Source organism: Seriola aureovittata, chromosome 6 (assembly GCF_021018895.1).
Source record: "Seriola aureovittata isolate HTS-2021-v1 ecotype China chromosome 6, ASM2101889v1, whole genome shotgun sequence".
NCBI classification, from domain to species: Eukaryota; Metazoa; Chordata; class Actinopteri; order Carangiformes; family Carangidae; genus Seriola; species Seriola aureovittata.
The window spans coordinates 9,396,684-9,411,979 of NC_079369.1; the positions used below are offsets into that span (position 1 = coordinate 9,396,684).

Below are 15,296 nucleotides of genomic sequence, written 5' to 3' on the forward strand. Positions count from 1 at the left end.
CCTGTTGAAGCATCAGACTGCTGCTCTTTATGCTTACAATGCTAGTAGTCGCTGCATTCACTGAATGTGTGAGAAGCCTGCATCAGCAACACTGTTTTTTTTTCTTTTTTTCTCAGACTACCAGAAGCTGCAGCCTATTATTTATTCTTCTTTTAAAACTAACCTATGATTTGGAGCTCAGCTAACAGGAGGCCACAGTCAGCAGCAAAAGTTGCAAGTCAGGGAGTTTTTTTTTTTTGTGCTTCACACTTCAACTGCATCATGCAACAGTAGGCAAAGCACTCTACCTGCTGGTCGATAATGGTATCACCGGACTGTGTTTAATGGTGGCAAACACCATGAAATAGCATTTGGATAAAGTTTCTGGAAAATTTGTGTTTTAAAACAACTGCCCTGGCAGTGACACCTATAGCATGTGGCCCTTTCCACTGAAACTGTTTGCAGGTCTGAAAGCAACAACTTTTATCAAAATCACTACGCAGGAGATGCTCTTTGAGTCACTGAGTTTCCTACTCAGAATTTGGAGTTGACTGAGTTTTTTTAAATTCATTTTTCCCCATTTTTTTTTTTTTACCTGGAAGTCTTTTGCATATCATATATTACTCAGTCACAGGAAGTATTTTGCAACAGCTTGTTCCTGTCTTAGACAACCCCACTTAAATGACCTACTTTTGCCTTTCAATGGTCTAATAAGAAGATCATAATCATATTAACTGGTGGCACTTTGCAGTTCTGACTAGACTGTTAAATCAACAGTGAGAATTTCACCTCAACTTATAACACAGGTATCTCAATTTGTTTTCCCAGTGGAGAAACACTTGATAAGCATCAACTCAACAACTCAAAGTCCTCTAACAAATGATTTTATTCATAGATAGCAGACAGAACAGAAAAAGAGGTGTCCTTTCCAGCTGAGAGCAGACGGCAGCTGCTTTTAACACCTGTGACTGTCAGCCTGTTGCCAACTTTTAAATTGAGTCTAGACTGTGTAAAGTTTATACAAAATATAAGGACCCGACCAGACATCAAATCTTTTTTTTGTTTTTAATGCCTGCTTACAGAAAGGTGCTGGTCCACACGTTCACGGTGCAAGAGGGCATAAAAGGAGAGTGAATGCACACTGGTCAGATCAGGGTTCGGACTGTATGAAAATTATAGGGGTGAGGAGGGGGGTTGAGTCTTACATTTCACTCAAAAAAACAAAAAGCAAGGACCTCGCCAGCATTATTAATATGTTCCCGTGTCCTCAGTGTATGAGAAGGGGCGTCTTTATGAACCACTGTGCACATTAAACCCATCATTTGCAACTATTTTAACCTTTTTTTTTTTTAATTATCTTGCAAGGGAAGGCTGAAATAACAAGAAATGATCCCCCCTGCTCTCTTGGAAAAAAAGTCCAACTCCTCTCACTTCACTTGAAGAACAAACTACATCGCCTTCACCCTTTAATGACCACCTTTTCCCTCCTAATAATTTTTCTACAGTCCCTTATAGGGTCACTGACATCCCATAATGGCAAAAAAAAAAAAAAAATCTGTTAAATCAGACACGGTGAAATAGCTTTAACAAGGCTTTCATACAGCATTTTTAAAAGCAAAGAGTCTACTTAACTTACTGTGTGTATGTTGTTGATGAGCCTATTCAACTGCCCTAGGATTAATGTCATGTCTTCCATATGTGTATACTTAAATATGTGTAAATGTCCAGGCTTGTGAAGTCATTACAACTATGATTATGTTAAGGAACAGCAATACGCATATGACATGCTCAGGATGAAAAAAAGTTGGGGTTTTTTTTTGTTGCTCTTTTCTGTATTACTAGGCAGTATACAAGATTTAATCAGTCACTCTTGGTACAGTACAGTACAACTTTGGATACTCACAAAACAGGAAATTTCTTTTTCTCTTCATTTTTCCTCCGCACTTGCACACAAATTGCCTTCAAAAACAAAGCAATCAATATAACATAAACGTTAATAATAAAACTATGTATTATGACATCATTTATATTCAGATCACACATCGATGGACAGGCGAGAACGAAATGGGTGATCATATGTCTGTAAAGTCTTATTAAGAGCAGGGATCCTGTTTTTAGTCAAAGGTGACAGCTTTTCTTAGTGTCTGCAGACTGTGCAGCTCATTTTCCACTTCAATACCTCCTTCCTCTTCTTCTTCTCCTTCTCTTCTTTCTCTCTCAGAGCCACCAAAAGCGTACATAGACAATGAGCATGATGAAAAACACACCACCAGCTGCCAGCTTGGCATAGGTGGAGCGGGTATTCAGATACTTGGCGTCACTCCTGTACTTCTTTGACAGGCTGGACAAGTTGCTGGCCTTTGAGTCGAGCGCTGCAGGGGAGGAGAAACCAGAGGAAAGGGAATTGGAGTTCAAAGAAAAAGGGGAAAGAGTGCAAAAGGAGGAGGGAGACACACAGATAAAGACAAATTCAAATAAAGAAACATACAGATCATAGGCCTTTAGTATCCAGCCTGAGAACAACATGAAGTATAGGTTTGACCTGAAGACATCGGAACAGGCCTGAGATAACAAAAACTCACCGGAGAGAGCCTCTCCTCTCTGCAGCACCTCCTCTATGTTAGCCACCATGATCCTCTGGACGTCCTGGAGCTCTGTGTTGATGCTGCCCAGATTCCTTCTCGCTCGACTATCAATGTACGACTTCTTGGTTTTCTGGATGTAGGTATCTGATAAGGAAGAGACATCAAAAGTAAAAGCAGTTAAAGGTAGCCTGTGAAGTGTTTTCACAAAATACCATACTGCCCAATTAGTTGTTCAGATGAGTCTGTAGTGATTTGCCAAAAAAGTTGGCAAAAAAAAATTCAGAGCTGGGACAGAAGAGTTTTGCCGATAGCAACAAACAAATAGTGGCTTGAAAGCAAACAGAGGCAGTTGAGTTGTGTTGTGGGTAATCTAAGCCCCAGGAAGGATGCGTGGTATAAAACAGATGATACCTCTGTACCAAATATAGTATATTTTTTGTATATAATACTGTCTGTTGTGAGGCTAAGAGTGCGATGCTAAATTGCTAAATTGGTAGGCAGGTCAGGTTAAAGGCCAGATATGACCAATCCACACTAGTTTTTTCCCCTAATGCCATTATAAAATTCATTGTTTCTGCTGCCAGTTACCTGCATTAAGTCTTCAAAAGAACCTCAATGAGATGCACACAGTGAGGTATTAAGATTTCAACTTTCATAAAGAGAGCACGGTTATCCCGTTCGGGACTAAGACTGCTGATGTCAGAACAGGTATTGATTTGACATCAGTAGGTACCAAAAGTTTTTTAGCGCAAACAGCAGTTATATAATTCAGCTCTATTTTGGTCTTACCAAATTCAATGAAGGAGTAAGGCCGGGATACTGTGGGAACCTTCTTTCCATGTTGCTCATGAAACTCTGCCTGCAGGTCTTCTAGGTAAGCAAAGGCCAGCTTCTTGGGAAAGCTGGCTTCACACAGCACAAGGTAGCACACTCCTTTCTCTATAAAATAGCTGCGGAGAGGACCGAGAGAATTAAAATTAAAACATGTTGTCGTTGTGTGGGTAGAAGCCACATTTGAGCTTCACTCTGACATAATTACTCCAAAACTATCTAAAAACCATTCCTGGCAGACAAGTGGTGGGTTATCGAGATTTATTTTGGTGCACAATTCCTCTTTGGCCATCACTTCATACTCACTGAAATGCCATGGAACCAGCCTCTAAAGTGCAGCGTGTGGGACTCTGCTCATTGAGTTTCCTGAAGAGCTGCTTAGCCTGACTCTGGTACTGCTGAAGATCCCGACCCAACTAAACAGAAGAAAACAACAACGATGGTTACTACACATCTCACTCACATCTCATACAGACAAAAATAGTGTTTAATCAGGGCCAGTGTGGTTACTTGTTTTAAGTTTTTGACTAGACAGACAAAGGAAATCACACTGTTTTCCTTGATGGCGTGAATTTCTTGCCCTGTATTCATGTGCTGAAAATAAACTCTTGGTGTGAAAGACTACAGACAGACTCAGCAGTGTGATGCTACATCTGAAACTGAAGGTAACAAATAGCCACTCTGGCTCTTTGTGGTAAATTCTTTTTATAGTCAGCATTATTTACATGGTGGATGGTATTCATTTCTTATGTGTTGACCCCTGGACCAAATGACAGCGACACTATAGCATCACAGAAACACGTATGATGTTGAAGCACAGAGCAGAGAAACTACAAACCTTTTCACTTCCCTTTTTGAAAGCAAACAAGAGAGTGAGGGGAAAAATGTTAGACTCCTGTCAAGTCATGCTCAAACATAATAAAACAACTTAACAAGTTACACATGCCATCCATTTGAACATGCTTAGCTTGAAAATACATAATAAACTAAAAGAAGTTCAGTGAGCATATGTTTATTAGACTTTTACCAATAATGATACTTGAGGGTTTAAAAAAATCTATTAAGGATATATCTACAGAAAGCCTTTATCACACATTTTTGTTGACAGTCCCTTAAATCTCGCTGTTAATAAACTGTGACTAAGATATGCACTGAGCAGGATATTTAAGTAGTGCTCTCTGGTGGAAGAATTGTGTAATGGCAACACCCTTTCCCAATTAGCTCAAACAAATATATTTGCCCTTAATGTATAAGGAATATTCCTTGTGATTTATCAGCCAACATGCAGATTAATAGGATGTCTCTGTGATGAGCTAAAATTGGCTGATACACATTAAGCATTTTACATGCTCTACAGAACAAAAAAAAAAAGAAAGAAAGATGTATTTGATCAGGTGTTAAAGACTTTATTCAGCAATCAAACCTGATAAACGATTTTTTGTTTTTTGGCACAATACATAAACACGACTGCTTGTGGATTGCAGATTTATCAGATTTTTGAAGACCTCAGCTGCAACATAATACTAGGTTTCACTGCAGTTGTGCAATGCTCAAATAATTTGACACACTATCTGAATAGGGTCAGGGTTGAAACATGGTGAGTCTGATCTCTGATGATTGAGTCAGTTGCTTTAGGTCTAGCCAAGTATGGCTCTGTGTACAGATAGGCAGGCCTCCACTTATCACCTAGTCATACTGTGCGGTCGATTTAAGTTTCACACAGCAGCCACTAGTCGAGTCCTTGAGTACTCCTGGACCCACATCTGGAGGAAAATCGTCCTGTGGGTCACAGCTGGCCAGCTGTTTAGTGTTAGCTAACGTGTCACTGTAGCATTTGTACATAGACGCGTTTACAACAGAAACCTGAATTGACGTAAGCAAAACAGGCAGCTAGCGACCACAGAGACAAAATAGCTGAAATTTGAACCTGCTCGTCCTCCTGCATTGAAGCGGCCAGAGGCAGACCGTCTGCCAGCCGAGCGATCATCGTCAGCAGAACCATCTCTCCGCCGTCTACTGGTGTTTCTCCACCGCCCAGTAAATGTTACAGGTGACTGGTCCCAGTGTTTGACAGGCTGTAAACTGACAACACCACAGGACTGACGCGCTGAGCTGGCCGGAAACGCTAGAGCTTTGTGTGTCACAGCTAAATCCTTCCGCCCTCTTGTTATACGGAAATAAGCGACTACGCATAAAGTTCCGCATCACAGTTTGTTCTTGTGTGTGTGTGTGTGTGTGTGTGTGTGTGTGTGTGTGTGTGTGTGTGTGTGTGTGTGTGTGCGCGCGCGCGCGTGCGTGTGGTCAAATTTTAATTTCCTGCTTACTAAATAAGGCTAATTATTTGATAATTATCAGCAATAATTTGACTATAAGGCAGGGTTTTACATTTTTACAATTTGTTAATAAAAGATCAGTTCAAATGAAGAGCTGTGTGCCACCCAATTAGTGAGAACACTTTTTGTTCCTTATATATATATATATATATATATATATATATGTCAATATTTTTTTTTATTATTTAATAGCATATTTGCCCTGTGACTTCAAGAAAGTATGGAAAAATCCAAAAGCCAAGCTGATAGCAAAGGAAATAAAATTCTGTCATGTGTTCCTCAAGAATATCTAAAGGTTTTTTCCGTCCTGTAAACAAGAACCACCAAGAAGCCTTTATGTGAATGCAATAGCATTTTTATTGGTGTCAAGATAATGATATACTTAGCACTTTATTGGCAGCAAATTCTACCATGTCAACAAAACATGAAATTCTCTCTTGTAAAGCTTTGATGGTTTTCTTGTGAATATCAAGGCATGTTGTTTCTAGGTCACTAAGCTTCAATTGAGTAAGTCTACTTAAGTCACAAATTTTTTTATTGTTCTTTACACCATGGAGCAACCAAAGATCAAGACAATTCAGTGAGTTGATCTAATAGTTTTACTGTGGGTATGAATTGTAGGCAACAGAGGGCAGCACTGTTCACTTCGAAAAGGCCTCTGTGGTGCACAAATTCTTAACAACATGATTGTGTCCCAGCAGTTATTTGAATTAATCACTGTTCAATTCTTTCTTCTGCCATGATGACTTTTCAATAAACTCTTAAATGGAAATGGATTTTGTTGTGTTTTTTTTATTTTATTTATATTTATTCAGGAATTTGTGCCTTTATTGATAGTGCAGTAGAGAGAGACAGGAAATGTGGAGGCAGAGAGAGGGGGAATGACATGCAGGTAAGGGCTTGTCCGATGCGGGACTCGAACCGAGGACTGTAGCCTCTACACATGGGGCGGATGCTCATCCAACTGAGTTACTCGACGCCCCATGTTGTGTTTTAAATAAACATAAGCTCATGAGAATCAACATTGACTTCATGTGCATACTTTATTAACCTGAACCGTTCTACCTCCACGCGTTACTCTGCTGACCTTACAGCCATCCCATAATGCACTGTAAACCAAACCTGTTTCCGATTGGTCCGTAACACAGGCAAAAACATATATATACATATAATGTACAAATATACATTATTAACAAATACCACTGATTAGTGGCCCAATAAAATTACCTGCATCATAAATGTGGTATATTGTAGACAACGCAGCACTTTTTCATCTCATGAGAAGAAGTGAGAGCTCAGATTGCTCCACACATTACTATGCAGCAGCCTAGACTTTACAACCAACATAAACTGCAAGAATAAACACTGCTTTCTGAGTTCAATGTAATAGATGTAACCTGACACACACACAGTGCCACTAAAGTAAACATATATAGAATTATAGAAATATTTAGAAAGTCATTATGAAACATGGCTTGAACAAGCAGAGGATGAGGATGAGTAAGTGACACAGTTACACATCTGCTGAATCCATATGAATCCATAGATGGTGGTCAGTGGGTGGCACAGTGGCAGTTCTTTCACATAGCTATTGCCATTACTGTCATGTGTAAATGCATTGCTTCATTGTGGGGAGCAGAGCAGCGGCTGGATTTAATGTGCTTTTGCCAAAACTGCTCTGTGTGATTAGAGGTTAGTTCCGAACAACAGCATTCATGTCAAAGGACTAGAATTGAAGGGAGGGTTTTTAATTTAGAATAAATGTGAGGGGTGATTTTGGGTGCAACACTTAATTATTAGTTTCAGCAAACTAACCATTGATGATGTTAAATTTCTTAATAACAGGTACAATCTGAAGAGAATCTACAATCTTCTGTTGTTCCACAAATACAAACGGGTTATTACTTCCTCTCAGAGGCCTCTTTTGCAAACTGAACGTACATCCCCTCTCTTCAAAAGACAAAGAAAAATCCACAACAGCCCACCACTGCATGTTTGTGCAAGTCTTGAGAGATAATCTGGGCTTGTTATTTTATTTTTTTCCAGGAACAAAGCATGAGAATGAAACATGAATCAGGTAGAACCAACAAATGAATCATTGCATTTATTAGTAAGAAAATTGTGATTTGTTTTAATACAAAGCAAAGATAAAACATATTTCCCTTTTTATACCATTCAGAAGGTAAACATTTCATTAAAAAATAAACAAGGGCTGCATCTCATTTACGAGTGGTTTACGCTCTCTAGTAACCACTTGTATGTTTAATTAGCCTGTTTTGGAGTGTTAGACAATTCATTCATGAAATAGTGTTTATTTTGTAGGAATGTTCATTCTCTCAAAATACAAAATAAGGCGCTGAGTGCTCAAATTCAATCATGGTCTTACACAGTACAAGATAATAACACTGGTGAATGGTGACAGACCCCAGCTCCCTGAATGTAACAAAAGTGCCACATTTCCCTTGGCAATGGAAGTTAGTTATTGTTCACATGTTATGGACAATAATAAGTGTTAACATATCAATATTTTCCCAATCAAAGGGAAAGATTAACTCTTGAAAAATATGTAAATAGATAATGCCCATAAAATATTTTATAGTATTTCAAAAAAGAAAACATACCCTTGTGAACCCAGATGAAACATGATTTTTTTCTTTATCGCAACAGTAGAGTGCACTAGTAAGTTCCAGGACATTTAAAAGCAAAAAATGTTAAACTGCTGAATAACCCAAAGATTATTTTGGATTGATTTTACAGAAATGCAAACCATCCTAAACTGTCTTCTGACTGTGCACCTGGAGCTATTGCACAAGGCCACTTAAATGTCTGTTAGTCTTGTTGGAAAAATGAAAATGCAGATTATTCCCATCCAACTCAACAGACAGGTTTGTTGAAAAGTGTGAATGTCTGATTGAAAATCGCTGCTTTAGTAGCATAACAGGATACAGTAAGTGGATTTAGCTCTAAATAGTAAGGCCATTGAGGGATTTTAAGGGTTAAACAATCCAGTACGAACAAATCAGCATGCAGGAAAAAGACCGTGAAATTTCTCTGTCAAAGCGTGAACTTCAGGGCATGGCATCACAGGAAGTCGAGGGGGGCCCAGATCCAAGCCTGACAGCTTATTCATCAGCTGCTTGTTCACTCCCAGATCAAAGCCTACCAACAACCATAAAGCAGGTTCAAATGTAGAGTAACACTGTTACAGTACAGTACAGTACAAGACCATTTATTTATTTTATGTATGGTAAATATGGTTAAAAAAACAAAACAAAAAAACAAATTATAACATAACCACCACTCACCGTGTTTTTTGGCATAAGTGAAAAGGTCTTGCACCTTGAACTGCTCATGGAAATTAGACAAAGATGTCAGTAACCAAACTTGATGCAAAATCTCAAAAGAGATGGTTGGGAAGAACAATGGGGTGATGGACAGTACCTGGATTTTTCTGGCTTGGTCTAATTTGCCTGCGTCAAATTTTGATATGAGCTTGTTGATATGACATCCCATATAGTTATATGTGCTGTGGGCAAAGATATTAATAACAATGTCCTTGTAAATAAATTCGCACAGAGCATGGGAGGAAACAAATCATTTTACAAGCTCACACACTGACCTGCCAACTGCTCCGTTGGCTCCCAAAGCCAGAGCCGCTAGCAATTGCTGCGGAAAAATAAAATATAAATTGTTTTAGGCTGGCTCTTGGTTAGAGACACACAACATTATCTTGCATGATAAACAACCCTTGCACAAAAAAGATGGAGAAGAGGAGAAGGCTGACCTCGTCCACGCCATAGAGGACTGACCAGTCAGCAGACTGACTGTAGCTGACACACTGGCCAAAGTCCATGAGGTCAGTGCTGGAGAACTTCACTCCGCTGTAGGAGGGAATGAGCGCCTCAATACCTTCCAACACATCTCTTGCTGGCACTGAGCAAGAGAAAAAAAAGACCATGTCACATTCACAATGCCATCAGTTAAGACATTTAAGAAGCTTTCCACCAAGATTGCCAAATGCAAAATCAGTCATCAATAGCACTTACCATTAACACCTGTGACAGCTGGAATATGATAATAATAGAAGGGCACTTCTGGAACAACTTTAGCCACTTCACAGAGGAACTTCTTCACTGCATCTGAAAAGGGGTGAGAAGGAAAATTTCCATTATAAACACTGAAAACTGGTTTTACATTCAAACTAAGTTTGAAAAGTTAAAAAATGTTTTGGAAAGAGCAGCTTCCTGGATGCAAATTGAGTTTGTTTGAGGTGCTCTTTGCATGGGATACATGGAGACATAAACATGAAGATATCCTTTTCCTCTCACTGTTGCTGAATATCTTGTCATGGGTTTATGTACTGTCGCTCGTCGTGTTGTGTGTGTTGTATGAAAAAGAGAGTGCCTTTGAGTTTTCTTCGATTTTTAAGTTGACAAGTACAGTGCTGATGCATGAATGAAAGAGTGGAGAGTGGATGTTTGGCAGCACACCTTTTCAATGCACATGACCTTTCATCTGAAAACATGAACATTTTTTCAGTTTTTTCCGAAATCATATACCTGCAGTGGTGGGCTTGAAGAAAGAGGGGGCAATGACTGCTATCCCATCAGCCTCAATCAGTTTTGCATGGGCAGCCTGGAGGGAAGATGAACATAGTTTTGAAGAACAATGACAACATACTTAACTGTTAACCACTGCCACTTATCCAAACTCTTTGTGAAATGTTTCCAATGAAAACATAAAGTGATTCTTATAGAATGAAGCAATATCGCTCCGTTCCTTGGAATTATGTAGTAACTGATGACTGCATAATAACTGAGAGATATAACAGAAAAAATGTCTCATCTATAACATCTGACCTGCAATACATGGGATCTGTTTGCACAACCCGTTTGCACAACCCGTTTGCTACCCGCGGCACACAGGTGGACCTGGAAAAATACACGGCCACTGCCCTTTTCTACATCAACAGCTTTGTGGACAACATCACAGTGGTCAAGAAAATAAAGATGCTTCCAATCCACAAACCATGGATGAATAAAGAGGTACAAAATCTCTTGAAAGCACGCAACAAAGCCTTTAAATCCAGGGACACTAGTGTTTCCGGTCACACTTGAAAAAAAGACACTCAAAGACAACATGAAGAACACCTGGCCAGAAGGCATGATGACTATCACCGACTACAAGACCACCCCTCACCTGCCCCCACAGTGGTGTCACACTGAGGACACATCATGTACAGCGCATGCTGCAGGCGAGTATTTACAAGAATCTTCAACCTGTGTCTATCTCCAGTAAAATTGTTCGGGAGCAGGATTTGGGGGTCGAGTTGACGGAGACTGTGTTGGGCGGACCTGCTCCACATGTCAGCAGGTGACCTGTCCTCGCCTGCTTGAATTCTGGACAGACATTTTTAAATCTTTCAGTATGCAAGCTGATCCTCTTGCAGCCATGTTTGGTGTTCCCCCCAGAACTAACACTCCTCTGTAGCCGAATTATCTCTTTTACCTCTCTCTTAGGTAGACACTTCATACTTCTAAAATGGAAACATGTCCCCACCTATCAATAATAGATGGGTCAAGGATGTATTATTAAGCGAGAGAAGATTAGATTTTCCCTGACAGGTTCACTGAGGAAAAGGGGATTGTACAGGGTTGTATTCCTTATCTCACCAAAACTTGATGTTCATGTATGACCTTGTAGCTCAATGACATGAGCGACTGCTTTTAGTTGGTACCCAGTATTTCGTGATGACCAGGGCTCAGGTCCGACCAGCAGCACAACAGACTTACCTGCTGTCTAATTTAGCTTTTGCCTGATGGTGTTGGAAATCTATGCACATCATTTTTACACAAATTTGTGTTTAATCTGACTATGCCATCTGTGTGACATGTGGCATACAGGGATCTTGTTGCTTTCAGCTACATTATCGTTTGTTTTGTTTTTGAACTTTGACCAATCCCATTACCCATTTTGCATGCCTAAGCCTTAAGCCTAGCTTATCTCTGCTATCGGGACAGGAGGGAGGGAGGGAATCCTTGTGTACAATTATTAGTGTCATGTTGGAAAAATTGCAAAACCTAATAAACAGACTTAAAAAAAACCTACTTAATCATAAAATGACTCGCTACCAAAAAACAAAAAAAAAAAGACGTGGAAACAAATTTAATTTACGGTAGAACTTGTTCACACACTCATACATTTGAACATGCTCCTTTGTTGAAAACTGTTGTGGAACTGCTTTAAACAACTGACATCACTGCGTCATATTTGCATTCTACCTATTGTCAACGATGGCCAATGGGGAAACTCCAACTCAGCCAAATGGCATTCTGCTGAGCAGTGGTGGATATATGATCACTCAACTCTATCATTCATTCAGTCAGTCAGTCAATGACATTTGCAATTATAGGTCCGGCCCCGCTGCTGCGATCCAGTCAAAAATTAATATTATAAAAAATCATTCATTCATTTAATTTAATTGCAGTACATCTAAAAGCATATATGATGGCAGTACTGCCATGCAGATACTACAGACTGAAAGAATATGAGCGCTGATTGAAAATAACTTTGGAGAAAAAAAACAGTGTTTCAATCTGGAGGATCAATTTTAAATGCTTTAAAGCTAAACCTAAAAACTAGCCTGACTGGGACCAGGCTAGTCTGGAGGGATATGTTTCCATGGTAACCTAGGATAGACTTCTAAAAATCTATCATATGAAATAGGATTTCCTGAAAATAAGCCTGATTTATTAAAATAACTCCTTTACTTCTAGTAATCTTGCTTCACACCCTCTGGTTTTCTTGTGAGTCATTTGTTTTATTTCATTTTTCACATCATTATTGATGATATAAAGGGCAATGACTCACCAGCTTTTGGGAGTCTTTCAGACTCATGCAACCGACATGCACAATCACCTGATCCATTCTGTAGAGACATGCACACACATGAAGACAAAAATTTCACAAACCATCAAATTCCCCTTTTTCCTCTAAACTCGACATAACGGCAAACTTTCAAAGCATGTGATGACTTACTTTTCCTTGGCTTTCTCACACCATATCCCTGCCAGCGTCATCCTCTCCTCAACACTGAGAGACATGCTCTCTCCGGTGGTGCCATTCACTGTAACCAAGTAAAGTCTTGCCTTATTTACATAGAATTTTTGACATCACAAAAGCAGATCTTAAAGGAAAGTAAGGAATACAAGCTGACCTCAATCTAGCTCTAATGAATCAGGACTCACAAAATACAAATTACGCTTTACAGTAGAGTATGTTGTACAATATCCACTAAGAACAAGGGAAAAAAAGCAAAAAACAACTAATTGCTTGACATATATGAATAAAAGGATGGCCTAAACTACACCACTAGACTTTCAGGGAATGTGAGGAAAAAACACTTTTTGGAAAAAAATGACTGGAGCTTGAGACAAAACAATATAATCTTCTTTGTCCAGAAAAGGTTCAATAAAGCAGCGTTAACCTAAGACATCACAATCACAAGTGTTAATGTCAACATGCCATACCAAAGTTTTTTTTCTTCCTTTTTTTAGGAAAATTATATGAAGCCAACATTGATGCAGTGTGAACCAATATTTTTCATTGACAGCTGAACTGATTTTGGTATTAATTGATTAAATGTGAAGGTACCCTGTGGGGTTTTAGGAACAACCAGTGGCCCTATAGAGAAGTGTGTCCTGGGTTTGTTTGTATTGTCCGGGTATACAACATACTTAAATGTTAACCACTGCCAATTAGACTTTACAAGCTCTTTGTGGGTGTGTCTCACTACTTTAGTTTGTGGTGAAAACATTCAACGATTCCTACAGAATGAAGCCATATCCTTTGTATGGAACCTGAGTAGGAACTTATGTAGGAACTGATGACTGCGCAATAACAGAAAAATGCCTGTATGGTTATCATTACATTTATAAGGGCCCTGTTTTTACTGTAATTATCTATTTGTGTTTTTTTCTTTTCTTTTAATATATAATCACAGCTCACTTATTTAGAATACAATGTGTGGCTGTTAAATAATGAGACTAGTGCTGGCAGTCTCGTTTCTTAATAGCCTCAACTCGTATATGGATTTTGGCGTAAAATGAATAACAGAAGCAGCACTGCATTTAACGATTTCAGGGATTCATGAAACAAGATATCACTATTTCAATATATCAGTGTTTCATTTTTTAAATATCACGGTTGTCATCAATACCGGTATCACAATACCCCGATATCAGATTTTTCCTGCTTTTCTTAGTTTTTTTTTTCCTTTTAGTTATTTTGGTGAGATGACTTGACAGACAATTTAATTTTCAAATGTAGAATTACTTGTAGAGTATGTGAAATCCCAAAGTACAAAAGTAACTAACTGACTGATAGCCTTTTATTCATTTATTCAATTTTAAACCAGAAACAAGGGTTAACAAGGTTAACAGAGAAGGTATGGCTACAAACCAACCAGGTGAAACATGCAATATCAGTGATTCAGATGGAACACAGACAATGACAAATATCAAAGGAAAAATCCATTTGTAAACTTACCAAATATGTTCTTTACACCTTGCTTTTCTGCCAAGTAGTCAATATAAGGTCCAATCTGTGACAGGTTGATTTCACTGTTTTGGGAAAATGTAAAAAATATAGGCCCACACATTTGAAAAAAAGAATAACATGCTATAGTATTCCAGGTCAACCAGGGTGTATGATGACCACAGTTTTCAGATATGTCCACACTCACTCCTCACTTTTAACTATTACAGGGGAATCGAATGAGTACACTCACACACCAAACACATCATTCAGTGCTGGATTTATGGAAAAACACACAAAGGAATGTGGTTTCTGAAGGCTGCTTACCCTTCTGCTGTGAATGGAGTAAATGTAGCTGCGACAAGTCCTTTCAGCTTTTTATCAGGAGAAGCCATGGCTGACATGAGATTCTGATTTACATACAGATAAACCAGATAGGTATGGAACAAAAGAAAGAAAGAAAGAAAGAAAGAAAAACCTTTGAGCCTAGTTATAACTTTTACAGTGTCACTATCATGTTATTAAAAGTCACTTACACTTACATAAATATTGCATCATGCACCTAAAGTATGCACGGCATGTAATCAATTAAGACACACATATGGGTTATAGGAAGGAATGAAGAGGAAATTAAAATGTACCGTAAAAAACGATTAAAGGAATCCAAACGTCAGCGCCAGAGCACATGTAGGACTGCTTTGTCTTCTGTGCGTTGAAGACATCAATTGTATTGCTGTGGAAGTTCGTTCTCGGCAACCTGTTTCCCACAAGTCAGGGATTTTTTCATATTCCTGTCACGTGAAACCGTGTGAGCGTCAAGTGACGCCGCAAAGCTTAATGGGAAAAGTAGTTGTGGGTGTAAAGCGATAAAAATAAACATGCACTTCCCATAGTTATAAATTAGGAAGTACCTTTACACGTTTACACGTATAAACAGTGTTTCCGATAGCTTTGCAATGTATTTAGACGTTTTCTTTCATTTACAAAGCAGTAATGCTGCATTCATGTTGTCAAGATATTCTAAATTTTTTGG

At 38.8% G+C, this 15,296-nt stretch overlaps 2 protein-coding genes across 2 annotated transcripts; both read right to left on the reverse strand.

Annotated features, from left to right (window-relative positions):
* Window positions 1-847: 847 nt before the first annotated feature.
* sec22bb (SEC22 homolog B, vesicle trafficking protein b) lies at window positions 848-5,536 on the reverse strand. The gene is made up of 5 exons (XM_056379347.1): window positions 5,323-5,536; window positions 3,702-3,811; window positions 3,354-3,514; window positions 2,562-2,708; window positions 848-2,351 (listed from the first exon to the last, which is right to left on the reverse strand). The coding sequence occupies exons 1-5, from the start codon at window positions 5,395-5,397 to the stop codon at window positions 2,197-2,199; spliced, it is 648 nt and encodes a 215-aa protein (XP_056235322.1). The 5' UTR covers window positions 5,398-5,536; the 3' UTR covers window positions 848-2,196.
* A 2,265-nt stretch (window positions 5,537-7,801) lies between these two features.
* On the reverse strand, window positions 7,802-15,067 carry npl (N-acetylneuraminate pyruvate lyase (dihydrodipicolinate synthase)). Its single transcript, XM_056379512.1, has 12 exons — window positions 14,905-15,067; window positions 14,591-14,673; window positions 14,276-14,349; window positions 12,767-12,854; window positions 12,599-12,656; window positions 10,288-10,363; window positions 9,775-9,867; window positions 9,513-9,661; window positions 9,348-9,394; window positions 9,170-9,254; window positions 9,034-9,073; window positions 7,802-8,887 (listed from the first exon to the last, which is right to left on the reverse strand). Exons 2-12 carry the CDS (start codon window positions 14,665-14,667, stop codon window positions 8,748-8,750), a joined length of 927 nt encoding a protein of 308 aa, XP_056235487.1. The 5' UTR covers window positions 14,668-14,673; window positions 14,905-15,067; the 3' UTR covers window positions 7,802-8,747.
* Between the last annotated feature and the right edge of the window lie 229 nt (window positions 15,068-15,296).

Bases quoted from the DNA above. Each gene is read 5' to 3' on its own strand.
- npl (XM_056379512.1), bottom strand. From the start codon at position 14,667: ATGTCAGCCATGGCTTCTCCTGATAAAAAGCTGAAAGGACTTGTCGCA. The intron at 14,350-14,590 runs GTAAGCAGCCTT...TTCCCAAAACAG, and splicing joins ACTCCATTCACAGCAGAAGG to TGAAATCAACCTGTCACAGA. The intron at 12,657-12,766 runs GTAAGTCATCAC...ATGTCTCTACAG, and splicing joins TGTGAGAAAGCCAAGGAAAA to AATGGATCAGGTGATTGTGC.
- sec22bb (XM_056379347.1), bottom strand. From the start codon at position 5,397: ATGGTTCTGCTGACGATGATCGCTCGGCTGGCAGACGGTCTGCCTCTG. The intron at 3,515-3,701 runs GTGAGTATGAAG...TCCTCTCCGCAG, and splicing joins GCTGGTTCCATGGCATTTCA to CTATTTTATAGAGAAAGGAG. The intron at 2,709-3,353 runs GTAAGACCAAAA...CTTCCTTATCAG, and splicing joins TTACTCCTTCATTGAATTTG to ATACCTACATCCAGAAAACC.